We start from the raw sequence: 15,174 nt of genomic DNA, 5'->3' as shown, positions 1-15,174 counted from the left end.
CGTTGCAGCAGTCACTGGTGCGGAGGACAGTGACGTAGCGACGACGACGATGAACCAGAACCTGTAAGGGTTGCGTCTCACCAGAAGGCTTTGAGAGCGATCGACTTCCTGCGGGACTTTGTTCTAATTGCTAAGAACCCTCCACTGCACTATATTCAGCAGTTAGATGCCCTGCATAAAGATGCCGGCCAAATTACCGTGAAACAGACAACGCTTGTGGATTACGGGTTTCTTCCCGTTACAAAATAAGAAGTGTAATACCTCGTCCTCATGAAATGTGTAGTTTAGAATGTGTTTTTTTTTTTTTTTTTTTTTTTTTTTTTTTTGTCTAACCCGGTTATAACAGTTGTCGGTTATAACAGGGATATTTCCATGGCATTTCAATATTGTTATAAATGGGTTTGACTGTATATGCATTAAAATTTGTACAAATTCTATGCTGTGTTTGCATAAGCCAGGTGGTAAGTGCTCATTTGTCAAAATTCTCTTTTTACATAAATCAAGGGAAGAAACGGAAATGCATGAGAGGAACATAGCACCAGCTCACACTGAAACTTGCTGTGTGTCCAACAGCGGCCATTGCACACTTGATTCACGGCTGTGGATAATGCGCTCATTGAATAGGCATGGCCCTGCTACAGTGGGTAAGGGGCCTGAATCCCAGCTGCAGCGGCTGCGTTTCGATGGAGGCTAACAGCAAGGTGCCTATGTGCTATGCAATGTTGGCAGTGGTTAAAATTTCTGGAGCCCTTCACTGCAACGTCTCTGATGACCTGAGTTGCTTCGAGACGTTATGCCCCATAAATACCAAACCAAACCATTGAGCAGGCAAGGCATATTCAAGCTTGGAAAAGAGTGCAAGAGCACTATTATGAAGCAATGGGAGGCTTCAAAAGAGGCAGAGCAGCGAGGCCGCTTGGCGGCATAAAGTGGCAGTGTTGAGAAGCAGGTTCTAGAAGTTAGTTGTCAAAGGTGAGACAAAACAAAGGATAGGCCATGTGATGTAGCAAGGCCAGCATTGAGAAAGAAAGAAATGTGCCGTTCAGCGACTGTTCTTTGTTCCCTTCTCGGGCATTAAAATGGGCACTTCTGTTTATGCGCAGTTCCGATATCATGTTAACTTCAGTTCTGTGTGCTGCAGTTGGAAGAGGAGGACATGCAGCTTACTGCTGCTTTTTATCATCAACGGGAACTGCTAATTGCTGCTAGAGCATACTAGATTACACAGAGCCGTGCAGGTTGTGAGTGTCTGGTATTAAAGGCTGTTGCTGTACTCGTTTCTTCCTTGCAGAGTTCCTGACAGCGGCTCTGAATCTGCTGAAGCAAACAGTAACCAGGTAGGCATACAAACATTTTCTCTGAGGTTTGCTCACACAGAGCTTCTGATGGACACACCTTCTCTGTCCAGCATTTCTCAAATTTTTTGTGGAATTTTATTAAAAATTTTGATTTAATTTTAATTTAATTTCAGTGTGACGAGCTCAGTGTATCGGTCGATTTCTTTACTTAACTGAACAGACGGCTTCGATTAGGTGGGCCCCTTTATAGGAAGGTCCATTCACTGTCAGTAGTGTGCAGGAATTACAGTAAAACCTCGTTACAAGAGACACTTAAGGGACCCAAGATAGTAATCTCTTGTAACCAAAAATTAAAAAAAATTAAGGAATTGGACTAGAGAATTTTACTGCACATCAGCATAAAGTGCATTTAAACACACTTTAAAAGGAAATTGTTCATGATGGTTTGAAGTCCTTAATAGTAGTTTGCCTTTTTGTCAGCGCAGAGTGTATCTGCTTGCCAATATTTGGAGGTAAGGCACTTCACTTTGCAACCCTTCTTGCTTCTCACAATACCTTTGAAGCACCCTTCGATGCTCGTCAGCCTCAAATGCTGGCGCTTTTTCCCCTGGAATGTCCTCGTCATCTTCTTCGTCCTATGGTTCATCCTCTATGGCACATGTACCATTTACTTGTGTGAGGATTGCACGGTCTGTAAGCTTTTTGAAGCACGCGAGATACACATCTGCAGACTCTTCGATGCTCTCCCAAGCTTCATCTTCAAAGAAGGTTGCCTTATGATCCACATCGAGCCCGTCTCCCATTATGTCGCCATATTTAAAGCCTGCTTTTCTGAAGCAGCTTTTTGCAACTTCACTTCTCTGGCCATTCCAGAGAGTAGAAATCACATGGACGGCAAACTTCATGTCAATTACTGTTGTGCGGTCCTGATACATGTTGAACAACAGACGTTCCACTAGCCTTGTTCTGTACTGCGACTTGACAGTGCACAGTCCCATGGTCTGTGGGATGTGGAGTTTAGAGGGAAGAAAAACTTTGGTGGCTTTCAGCATAGGGATCTTAATGTGGCGACATGCATTATCCACTAACGAAAGAACATCACGATTCTGGGCTTCCATCTTGTGATCAGATTTTAGCAGCCAGGAATTGAAAATGCTAGATGTCATCTATGCATTTTGGTTTGCTTCATACGTGATGGGAATGTGATGCAAGTGGCTGAAAAAACGGGGTCGTTTCAACTTCCCAATCACAAGGAGACGCTCCTTCTCAGTTCCTGACATATTGCAACAAGAAAGGACGCTGATGCACTCCTTTGACCGCTCCCTTCCCCGTGGCCTGCATCGGACTTAAACGACAGTCTTTCCTGACCTCATTTTGTAGAACAAACCCCTCTTGTCTGCGTGGAACACATTATCGGGCTGTAACCGTGAAGTAACTCAGGAAGTTGACTGTCTTTCTCTGAAGCCATGCAATCTGTGTCAACTGCACCACCTTTTCTCGAGATGATCTTGAATGAGATGCCGTTCCACGCTTTGAGGCGATCTAACCACCCTCCACTGCACCTGAAGTCGGCTCAATCGAGAAGCAGTGCTAGCTGTTCAGCATGTTTGCGGAGCAGCACACCGTTCACTGGAATGATCTTTGCAAGTGCGTCTCACAAACACAACATTACGGCTTCCTTCACCTTTGGATAGGTCACCCCTTGAATTCGTTTCACTATACGCCCTCCATCCAGCTGTTGTTTAATGATTATGTCATGGTTTTTCATGATGGTATGGACAATATTTCGAGAAAGTCCAAACTTGTCCGCAACTGTCGTGTGCTTCTGTCCAGAGTCCACATCACTGATGATTTGAAGCTTATGCAGATGGGAGATTTGCTTTCGTTTCGTTCACATTGCTCGCCACGTGTGCCTCTCGAAGAATACCCACGACACAGGGCCATGAGAAGAGATGCTGGCAATGCTAACTTTTGCTTGCGTAGTGTTTTGACACAGATGGTGATGGTGATGAGCGTACGCAGCACTTGGAAGTTCTGGCTTGTATATTATTGATTGAATTTTAGATCCAACATAAGCGTAATTACTATTGCGCCCGTTCTTTGTCTTGTAACTAAATTTTTCTGTCACTTCAACAGCTTGTAGACATTTTAGTTTGTGTCTGATGTTAAACTACAGCAGATGAATCGTCTAGAACTGTAAACATGACGGCATCTCCGGAGTCCGACTGTTGCGACTAACGACGCACAAAGTGACAGGCGCTGTTGAAGCTGCGACGGAAATCCAACCCAACGTAAATTCAGCTCAACAGACAGTGCAGGAGCGCGGCTGCAATTATAGAAGCAGAATGGCTGAATTTCCGGTGCAGTGAGACAATATTGGCAACCATGTGAGATCTGACATCCAGCTGCGGAACGTAACAGAATGGAGCTAAAGGGATAAAAAGAGCAGCGCACACGAATTACTACGACGTCAGTCGCGCTGCATGAACGTTTACGGCTTGTGTCTGTTCTAAATAGTGAAGAATTCACTCTAGGGACCTAGAAAGTTGCCCTTAGTAACCGAGTGTCTCTTGCAACCATGTATACGATGTTGTTAACATAGTAAACATAGGAAAACCGACCAAACCATTTTCAAATGTCTGTTGTAACCGTGTCTCTTGTAATGAGATTTAACTGTAATAAGTTTATTAATTATTATTGCCTAGACATATTTAAGCTGTACGTGGAAATTGCCGGTGTTTGCAGCTAACAGCAGCCGTGTGCGCATAATCTGTGCTAACTGCTTCACTTGGCTGTGCGCTTGTAGAATGTTTAGTCTTGTCCTGGCTTCCGGAAATGAACAGAGTACTGTCATTTCACTTGCAGGGGATGGAGTCTCTTCTGCCATGTCCTCTGTGCAGCCATGCCTGCTCATCACGCTCTCTTTACATTGCCCACGTCCAGAGCTGTGCAGATGGCCAGGAAGTTGGTTAATGCTGGTTGCTAGTGAACACACAGTCCAGGGAATGGGTGTCTACTTCCTGCAGATATGCTCTGGGCTGATGTTTACTTAGCTGCAACTTTTAAGCATAGGTGTGGAAACTGCGTGCATTTCATTGATTCGCCGCTGTCATGGAAAGGATTGCGTTTAGAGGTCACCAATGGCTCTTTAGATGGGTGGTACTTTTTTTTTTTTTAATGTTTAATTGCAGCAGCTTGTTACAAAATTCAACTCGATGCAAAATTAAATCAGTCAGAAGTCTTCTACTGGTGAGCATTGCTGTTTTATGACAGTCAAAAATTAAGCATAAAGGGGCAAGTGCTGATGAGAACAAAGGTAGAGAAAGTTTTTATGAAGGGCCAGTTATTGCCTGTCAAGCCTCAGTTGCAAAGAACTGATGAATCATTCTAAGCCAAGGATATCCGAGCCTATATTAGACCCTCATAATTTCTTTTTTTTTTTTTTTCTTTTTGTTGTATCTATGCCTTCTTTTTTTTATAGTACTAATGATGACAAAACAATTTTGACATGACTGGTCCAATAAGCCTACCTATATTTTTACAGCTAGCTCAGATTGAGGAGTTCAGATATGCAATCATTGCAGTTATGTGAACCACTGAACCACCATAGTGTGTTTAGTTTCTGAATACACACAAGGGTTTCAAAGAAGCCCAGTGTTTGGTGGTATCTGCTCTAGGTTCATCTGGATAATGTCAACAATGTGGCCGTAACATTCTAAATTGTGTTCAAGTGCTGACTGCTTGCATACTGCTTTCAGCGTTCATCTTTTTGCTGTATTGCTGTTCACATGAGTTACTGTAAGCTTTCTGAATGACTGTACACTGAAAAGATTGGGAGGTGAAAAATAGTTTCGTACGCTTTTCTTGTATGGGTATTTGCTACATGCTTTTCTTTAGCAAGCTCTACTTTTTTGCTATGCAAAGCTAAGCTTTCTATGTCGCTCTCTAAAAAGGTCTGTGTCGACATGGTTTTCCTGCATATGCTATCATATCAAGAGCTGCAAAGCTTGCTGACATAAATAGTGTGGCTGCTATGACGTGTTGCACATTTTTAGAAAATGATGTTTAGCATGCATTATTTGGTGGTCATGTTCTGGAGACACCCGTGCAGTAATCTCTTAAGGTTAGGTTGGCAACTTTTTTTCTATAATGTGTTCAAGGTATGTCACCCTGAGTCTGTCATATACACAGTTTAAGGGCCACAAAAGTAACATACCGTATAAACGCGTGTAAGGGCCGCACTTTTTTTTCCAGACTCGAGGGCCAATTTTCGGGGTGCGGCCCTTGCACGGAATATACGAAAAAAAAAATTTTTTTTCTACTAAAAACACACCAATCAGGGAACGAGCAGTACGGCATTTATTCTAGGCTCAATCTTCACTCGTGGAGTCTTCCGACTCCGAGCTGTTGCTGTGCTCTGATGCATGGTCATTCCACAAGAAATCGTCTTCAGTCCCATCTAAACTGTTGGATATTCCGGTCACCTTAAAACTGCGGGATACAATGTCCGCAGACACGGAGTTCCATGCGGACACAATCCACCCAAGCACAGTTGCGAGCGGTGCCCTCTTGAGTCGTCCGGTCGGCGTCTCTTCGTGATCGTCGCTTGCCATCCACTCTCTGTACTGTCTTCGGAATTCTACCTTAAAAGGGCGATTAATGCTCACATCCATGGGTTGCAGCATTCCGGTGAGGCCACCCGGAATCACGGCCATGTCTGCCGATACTGCGCAGGCGTTCTTTAACCCTATCCGTCAAGTGACCGCGGAAGCTGTCCAAGACGAGGAGCGACCGTTTGGCCAACATGGCGCCTGGGCGATTTTGCCATACGCTTTTAACCCAGTCGAGCACAAGCTCATCGTCCATCCAGCCCTTTTCTTGGGCTCGAACTATTACTCCCTTGGGGAAAGCGTCTTTAGGAACCTTTTTCCTTTTTAACACAACATAAGGGGGCAGCTTTCGCCCGTCCGCGGTGACGCACAGCATAACTGTGCACCGTTGGCGCTCCGCGCCGGTTGTCCGCACGACGACACTCTTCGTCCTTTTCACGTCAACTGTGCAGTTCTCGGGAGAGTCGTACCACACGGGGGTCTGATCGGCGTTCGCTATCTGTGACAATATGTAGTTGTGCTCGTGGCGCAGACCGATTACATAAGTTTGAAAGCTGAGCACCTTGTCAGTATAGTCCTGCGGCAGCCGCTGGCACAGCGTGGTCCTTCGCCGAAGGGACAGGCCCTTCCTCTTTAAAAATCTTCGCATCCAGCCTGCACTAGCTTTGAGGTCGTCTCGCGGTATGCCTTTCGCACGCGCCAAGGCTTGCGCTTTCACCCGCAACATGTCCGTGGTTAACGCGTAGCCGTTGTTCCGCACTTCCATGGCGTAGCAGAGCAGCTCGTTCTCCATTCCTGAAACTTGCACGGTTTGCCTCGGAAGGCGCGCTTTTTGCAACTTGAGTTCTTCAGTGCATCTTTTTGTAGGCACCATCGCCGGACGCACTTCTCGTCCACGTCAAATTTTCTGCCCGCCGCACGCTTGCCGTGTTCAAGAGCAAACTCCACTACTTTCAGTTTAAAGCCGGCTGTGTAGCTATTCGGGTACTTGCCCATCGTGCTAAAGTTGCTACGCTGGGCGCAAGTTCATGAACAAAAGCAGACAGCGCACGAAAGCCACAACTAGAACAAACTGCCACGCTACAACTCGCGTGCCCTTGACAGCCACAATAAAATGGAGCTGGTAATACTGATGCCGATATGGATAGTGGTCGCGAGGGAGAAAAAGTTGACGATGATGATGACCCGCGGCCTCGGGCGTCATCTGTAGGCAGCACGTGGAAGTTCCTGTGCGCATGCATTGCGAGGGCTATTCCCGCGTGGGTCGTGGAAAGTTTGGGTGCGGCCCTTACAAGGATATTTTTTTTTTTTAATATTTCCTTCGGAAAAACAGGGTGCGGCCCATACACGGGTGCGGCCCTTACACGCGTTTATACGGTACCAATGCTTCGCTTTGTTCACTCTGCTAGTCAGACACAGGCAGGGAAAGTAGGGTGTAGAAAAAGAGTTTATGAGGAGTACAGATGAGAGAGAGTAGGTGTAGAAAAAGTTTATAAGGAGTTTGTTGCATAAAACAATGTTCGATTGATTCCCCCCCACCTTCTTTTCTCGCAGGCATTGATGTTGACATTGAAATCAGGTTGTTTTCTAGCCTTCTTAATTTTCTGGTCAGCAACTATTTCTTGTGCATGAATTAATTTGTCATGTAACTTTAGCATGCACACGCACCTATTAAAACGTTCTGCATTGGTCTACCTTATTTTCTTTAATTTCACATGGGGGAAAAGTGAATCATTTCATCAAAATATACAAGAGAAAGAGTATTTTCAGATTACCATTTCAGCACCTAGTAGTTTAACACTTGACAAAGAACATCTTTATTTGGGTGGCTGTAACTGGCTTGTGGCAGCAAAGGTGTAATTGACATGTCTCATGATTGGGATGCAAAGAGGAAAAACATCTCAGTACAAGCTGCGATGCAACATGTAAAAAGGGATGGAAAATGAGTGTTTACTATGTAAGGAAAACATTTAGCTTAAGTCTGATGTTGATGTTATATATGTGTCTAGTATTTAAGCATTTCCTACCATTTAGATAGTGGATGAAATAAAATTTGCCTTACCGTAGTGGTGCAATGGTTAGGGCACTCGACTGTAGAAAACAAGCACGTGTTCGATCCCAGCCAAGGCGACTTTGATGGAGATGAGAAGCAAGGTGCCCGTGTGCTGTGCAATGTCAGTTGCACATTAAAGAGCTCCCACTGGTTGAAATTTCTGCAGCTCTCCTCTACCACGTCCCTCATAGCTTGGAGACGTTGGCACCTATGAACCAACACAGAAGGCAAATGCCTTAGGGCAGTGTTGTAGTCAATTGGTAGCATGTCATCCTTAAATATAGTTGCTTATATTGCTGTCTCTATTGTCGTTTTGTGGAGTTTAGGTGATGCTGTGTTTTATAAATATCAGAGGTATGTTGCAGTATTGTGTTGATCGTGTGAAGTCTCAAGAAATTTGTTTCTTTAAACTTCAAGGCACGTTGCTCTTGCGTCCTCTGGTGGGTTGTCAATGTTAATGACTTTTGTTTAAAGCTATATACATTTTATAACAGATCCATGCCCAATCCTTCTGTGTAGCATTTTATGAGGGCTAATATTTTGCATGATTGATTCAAGTCTCAAAAACTAGGTACTTCAGTGTTTCTTTAGTTTTTCCCAATTATTAGTAGATAAACAGTCATCAAATTCAGACTCATTTCTTGCTTGGCTGCTGTAGCCAAGAATGTTCCATAAGTTCCTCATTTGTTAGTTTGCTGGCATAAAGTATAGCGTAGGTGTACTAGGGCATGTTTACAACTAAGGTAAATTGTGTAGCTAAACTAAAGGCATTTTGATATTTCCACTGCCATGCTGAATGTGCACTTTTTTCCAGAATCATTTGTAGTTTTCTATTGCAGTAAACAGCTATTCATATGCTTCAAAATAGTGCTGTTCTCAGAATAGAAAGTTCTCAGAAAGTTTTCAGAGTAGTTTTGTATATAAGTATTTCACGCATGCACTGTTTTATTTTACGCTCTTGCATTGTTTTCTCTTATTGAGAAATGTATTGTTCCATGACTTATCTACAACGTAAAACTCACTCCTGCCTAAGGCATAGAATGGAGGCCAGCTGTATATGGTAAATAAAGAAAAGGGGTATTATTTTAGTCTCCAATGTTGTGATTGACATTTAGCCAGCCGCTTCAGTTTCTTTACAAAAAGTAATAAACTTGCGATTTGTTGCTGATGCCGTTTAGTGGTAGTGCATCTAGATATCTGAATAATTGAAAGTTGTGTAATGTTTTCCTTCAAGAAACGAGATTCACAAACATGGACATGCAGTGATGAGCAGAGTATAAGAAAAGGAAAGTGAACAGCTGTGTCTTAGATACCAATGGAGCACAAACGTGGAGCCTAACGAAAAGAGGGAAGGCCAAGTGGAAAGTATATGGAACAAAAGTAGTAGGTGTACTCTAAAGCGGTATTCACATGAGGGCTGGAATCCCTCTCTAAGTGAGGGTGACTGTGCTGACGTCACGCCTTCGAGAGGCTGCTGGGTGCGGGATCTTTCAGTTTTTTCCCACCGTCTCCGGGTAGGGGAACATCTCAACTGGCCGGCACAAATGCTCCCCAACTTCCCGAGAGGGAAAAAGAAGCGTGCGGCGGGGCACGAGCAGATAAGATCTACCCCAACCTATTCCCTTTCGGAGGAGTTTGTTTATTTTGTTTGCATGCTTTTTTTCACTGGACTTGTGTTTCCCTGCCTGGCAAAGAAATGTTCATTGGTCAGAAACAGCTGCCTTGTGTACGTCTCCGTTCCTGTCTTGCTTGCGGCTTGAAACAGTCGACGCCTCTCTCGGCGACTGTTCATTGCCCATGTGAATGTGCAAGTTCGGGAGCAGGGGCGAGTTTTCCCAGTCCATGACGTCGTGCACCTCTTTTCCACATCCATCCTTGCCGGAATTCCCTGTGTGAATACCGCTTAAAGAGGCAGAAAGCGGGCTTAACGGGGAAGGGGCCAAATCCAAGTTAATGGCATTCTAATAAAGAATGGAAAGAAATGGGCATGGATAGGTCATTTAAGGCAGAGGCAAGATAACTGGTGGAAGTGTGATGCACTGGATTCCAGGGAAAGGCATGTGTAGCGAGGTGGGGGGGGGGTGGCAGAAACAAAGTTCGGGGGGATGATATTAGGGCCCATTTTCTGGGTGAATTTCTTTTTCAAATTGTGTTTCTTGCTCCCATTTCGAGCTGCCTGAATGGTGGAAACACCAGAACCGGATGCTGGTTTGGTTGCCCCTCCTTTCAGTTCCACGATGTTTCACCAGTTTTATGAGGGCGAAAACGATTAAAACTCTGAATAGGAGGCTTGCCGGGATCGAATTGAAGCAGCTGACACAGGGCCGGGTTAATTGGAAGGATATGGGAGAGGCCTGGCTGCAGTAAATCACTATCTTCACATGTAATAAAATTACTGTGGTAGAACATAATGGTTTAGGGCCCTATGGAAACAATGGGCCTCAACTGTGCGACGTGCAATGGCAAGTTTCAGGACACAGGTGTTACAACCATTGCTTTAAAGCTTTTGTTCAGCGGTAAATTTGTTTGTATTTGGCGTCTTGTTCAGAAAATCCAGACCATGCGGGGAAATTTTGAACAACCCACAATGCTCACTTGTCATGCACGGAATGGAACTGGCCTTTGCGACACTGACGTTTGCTAGCATAGCTTGATGGCTTCACGGTCCGGCGTGCTCGCCTCTTGGTGTATGACACGAGAAAGGCTCGGCAGCCTCCTTATGGAATCGTACAATCTCATGACGTCGTGAATCATGGAATTCTTTGAAGTTATGGTTGTCTAGGTTGTCACAGTATTGTTAAGAAACAGCAGCAACTCCTCAAGATCCTACATCCTCACTTGGGTTTTATTGTAAATCTGTCCAATTTAATATTGCCAATTTCCCTTTGCAGCCATTTCTGGTTTGTAGGTATGGCAGCTTTTCTTGCCCACTGGTTTTGATCCCCAGTTCCTCAAGGAAGGGACTTGTTTCCTGATCTTCAAAAACATTTAGTCCTCTCCTTTTCCCGGCATGTCGCCGCCTCTTGTTTGGTAGGGAACTAAGTGAGATGTGCTTCTCACCAGTTGCCCCGACAGTGTGTCCACCACAAGCAACCTTGGATTTTTCATTTTGCCCACAATCTGACCTGTTATGCCACTTGACTCGCAAACGAGTGCTGTGCAGCTAACTTAATGCTGTACCCGTCCAAACCATGCTCTCGTTGCTGCGGAGAGGCATATAATGACATTGTGAAAGGCAGGCTGCAGGTACATGTACCACTCTACAAAGCTTGCGCAATAGACACTCAGAGATATTCTAGATGCATGCTGTTGGCCTGCTGCGATGATCATTGCAGATGGTCTTTGTAAGTTGCAGCCCTCTTCGGTACTGAGGGATAATTCCAAGGTAGCGGTACTCACTGGCCTGCAGTATCAGTTCGCTACTGGGCAGCCACGACGAGATCGTTGTCTATGGCATCTGAAAAACAAATTACAGCAGACTTCTTTCGATTGAAAAAGTGCAGCCAGCTGATCCGCAGAGATGATGACCAGTCTCGCAACTGCATTTCATTCTTGGCGAGCAGGACAAGTTTATCCGCCAACAGCTAGCAGTCCTCTCGGGGAGTTTCCAGCTGTTGGGTATTTTGATCCATGTGAAATGGAGCTTGAAGCTCAGACCCAAGTTAATGAATGCTTGCTTTAGTCTCGAAGTTCATAGTATGTACAGTTGCAGCAACATTGGGCACACCTGTTTGAGCCCTTTGCATACTGTCACTGGCTCAAAGAATGCGCCGGCAAATTACTATAGAGGTGATGCAGGTTTCTTGATTCTCGTGGTATATATATCATATATATGCCACAATGTGTGACAGCATATATATAATATATATATATAGGCAACGTCCATAAAGCACACCATGAAGCCTCAACATTCCTTGTGGGCAACCTCAAGGCACTGAGTCAACACTAAAATGTTATCCTTGAGGCACCATTTTCGGCGAAATTCATTTACCAACTGTCAGTCTTCCATTTACCTCGGCCCAACCGTCCCATTCCTTCACTACTAACGCGAAGATGCAGTAGATCACACTGGTGACCGTCAAGCGCCTGCAATCGCGTACAGTCGAGGCTTGCATCGTCGTCCTTTTTTGGGATTAAGCAACTGTGCCTTTGAGCCAGTCAAGTGAAACATTCTCCAATGATCTTGGTGAATGACATTGTGAATGTCCCGTGCTCTCTCGTCGAGGCTTTTTATACAGCCCTGCAGAAGTATCACCGAGACCTAGGTCAGTCTGCGAGCCGAAGCGAAAAGTTTCCCTCTCTGCTGCTGCTCTTGTCACCGTCAATGCTGCGGCACTTTCTGATGATGATGATACTCTTTATTTACTCCCAAAGAAGGGGAACCAGCCGAAAGACTGGTTGCACTGCTTAGAGGAGGTCAGCAGGGATCCCTTGGGACTCTGCGGCCTCCAATGCGCGCAAAATGAGCTGGCGCTGTTGGGCGAGCTCGGTGGTACGCAGGAGGGACTCCCACGCATCCACTGTAGCTGTATTGTCTGCGTTGTCGTATACATGTCCACACCATGTGAATGAATGTGGCCGGTTGTGAGCAGTGTTTGTAGCTAGGTGCAATAAGAATTGGGAAAATTTTGCTATATAGCCATGGGTTAGGAAAAGTTCCCGTTTGTATTTTGTGCCAATGGACGGCCTCGCACCGGGATAGTTCCCAATGTGCAGGGGGGTATAGACACCGTTCGAGCCGATAATGCTGGAGGATGTCCGTGTATGTAACAAGGCGTGAATGAGTGCCTTGGGGAGTTTCAGAGGAAGCGGCAGGCTGAGGAGGGTGCTTCGCCTGGTAGCTGAGTTCTCGGGCTAGAGCATGCGCCTGTGCGTTCCCGCTGAGTGCCTCATGAGCAGGGGTCCATATGAGAAGATGAGGTGTAGACGGTAAGGGGAGAGATCGGAGGATAGTGTGTGCCTGTCGGGATATACGACCTGCATCGAAGTTACGAATTGCCTGTCGGTCAGAGCTAACGCGATGGCAACCTCTTCCGCGGTGGTAACAGTTGCGGCGTTGAGGACGCTGCAGGCGTTGTGCCAATTTCGGTGCGGTGCCAATGCAACCGCAACCATAGCGGGGCGACGGGGGTGGTGGGAGGCATCTGTGTACGTAACGTCGGGGCGACCGGTAAAACGTTTGTGGAGTTGCCGGGCTCGGTCGGCTCTGCGCTCTGTATGATACTCTGGATGCATATGTTTGGGAAGCGGAGGTATACGAAGACTGAGTCTCTGCTCAGGTGTGAGGTCCATATACGTAGAAGTCGCCCTCAGAGGAGTGATTCCTACCTGGCTCAGTACTACACAACCCGCATGTGTCAGCGAGAGGCGCTCATATTGGGAAGTTAGTCGCTTCAATCAGCTCGTCGACTGTGTTGGAGATCCCGAGGGTCATCAGTTTGGTGGTGGAAGTGGACATGGGTAGACCCAATGCTGTCTTGTATGCCTTGCGCAGTGATGCATCCAGTCGTTCCCGATCTGTTCGCGTGAGGCGAAGGTAAGGGGCAACATAGGCAGTGCGCGTACAAACGAAGGCTTGTACGAGGCGCAAAAGGTTGGATTCGCGCATGCCCTTATGCTTGTTGGCGACTCTCTTGAGCAGGCGGCTGATCTGGATTACAGATTGATCTATTCGCTGAAGAGTAGTGGCGTTTCCTCCATTCCAGGATATGGATTCGGTCGGTATGAGGTATGGGAGTGCCCTGTACTTGCAGATTGAAGGATGCCAGAAGCGCGGCGCTTTCTGAGACCGTAGACGATGGCAACTACTCATACAACGGTTCTTTCAAAGGCTCATCATACACTCCTCGTATGTGCTCTCCGAGGTGTTAGACTGCAGATCGCTGCATCAGTGATTCGTAGCATCTATGTGGTACCGTTTGGTCAAAGACTGTAAGATATGACCAGAACATTCGTGGCATTCTCCAGCCACTAATAATAAATTTGGTTTGGTTGGTGGGGTTACAGGAAAGGAAAGACACATTATCTGTCCCACTTTTACAGTGGACACCAGCATCGTGTTGTGAGAGGAAGGTGGCAAAGCTGAAAGAGATGAAAATTTGGTGCCACAGTGCAGGGCTGCACAGTAATTTCAACCACCTGGGGAACTTTAACATGCACAACATTGTACAGCCTAGCATCTTAACTATGGGGTTCCCAGACGACACAGGATCCCAGGAACATCCCAGGGATTCCTTATGTCCGATTATGGGAGATTAGGATGTGCAAGAGAAGCCCCAAAGAAATTTCCAAAACATGCCAAGTGAGACGACACTTAACAGGGCGTCCCAAACCATTCTGCTGTGGGACATGTTTGAGGTGTTTTGGGAGCTTATTGGCACTATGTTTCAAGGCTTTCCTCATGTATTGTTATTCTAGGCCCTCCTTTTTCAGGGGTCTTGTAAGAAGCATGCAATTATCCTGTCCTCCAAAAATGCTGTTTCCATTTTGAGCTCATGCTGGTGTTCCTAGCAGACTCAACATGCCATCTTTGTGTTGATACCAGGAAGACTGGTGTAGGCAAATTATTGAGGCAGAGCTGAAATTCAATGGAAAATTGGCCACTGTGCTGGAGTTGACCATTCTCAACTTTTCTAGTTAATTATTTTTTGTCTTAAACTCATATTGAAATTAAGGGCAAAATTACGGGACTCGCGCTAAGGTTTTAGAGCGTGACGTCAAAATGTCGACGCCGTGACGCTTCGGCGAGACGTCAACGTGTGACGAAAATCGGAAACAACCAATGATCGCCAAGGTGCCGCCCCGGGCCGCTTATTTTCACTGCAAAAGATTTATTCGCACGTCAAGGAGCCGTTTGCTAACTTTATAGATATAGCATGTGAATAAATTAACTACAGCTTTAATTTTTTTATGAAGCCGCATTTCAAGTTCAACGTCATCAAAGAAATCATGAAGCAGCTAGTTTTGCAATTAAGCGCTCTCGCGGGTTGCTTGAATTGACCTTGTAGTTTCTTTTGCCGCGAGGGCGCGCTGGCAGAGGTAAACAAAAAATGAGCATGATAATACACTATAATGATAGCTACTGCTTACTGCTACCACCCTGTTTTAAAGGGGACGCTCCTATATTCCATCCCATATTCGATCCATCCAAACCATGAAAATGGCGCTTTTCAGTAAAACAGCTGATTCCACGGCTAGTGCCGGCTTTTGCGCA

The 15,174-nt window shown here is 45.6% G+C and overlaps 1 protein-coding gene across 2 annotated transcripts in view; it reads left to right on the top strand.

Annotated features, from left to right (window-relative positions):
- Positions 1 to 7,602, top strand: part of LOC146198654 (uncharacterized) — a 46,144-nt gene extending 38,542 nt beyond the window's left edge. For both annotated transcript variants that reach the window (XM_084594160.1, XM_084594159.1), the window contains 2 exons: positions 1,292 to 1,337; positions 4,164 to 7,602. In XM_084594160.1, coding sequence (XP_084450286.1) covers positions 1,292 to 1,337; positions 4,164 to 4,271 — 154 coding nt within the window. In that variant the 3' untranslated portion in view covers positions 4,272 to 7,602. The remainder of the gene's footprint in view (positions 1 to 1,291; positions 1,338 to 4,163) is intronic.
- Positions 7,603 to 15,174: the final 7,572 nt, after the last annotated feature.

The sequence above is a fragment of the Amblyomma maculatum genome, chromosome 2, assembly GCF_055883805.1.
Source record: "Amblyomma maculatum isolate TAMU_Amacu chromosome 2, ASM5588380v1, whole genome shotgun sequence".
NCBI classification, from domain to species: Eukaryota; Metazoa; Arthropoda; class Arachnida; order Ixodida; family Ixodidae; genus Amblyomma; species Amblyomma maculatum.
The sequence above is the reverse complement of the archived record's forward strand: the minus strand, read 5'-3'. Positions and strand labels throughout refer to the sequence as shown.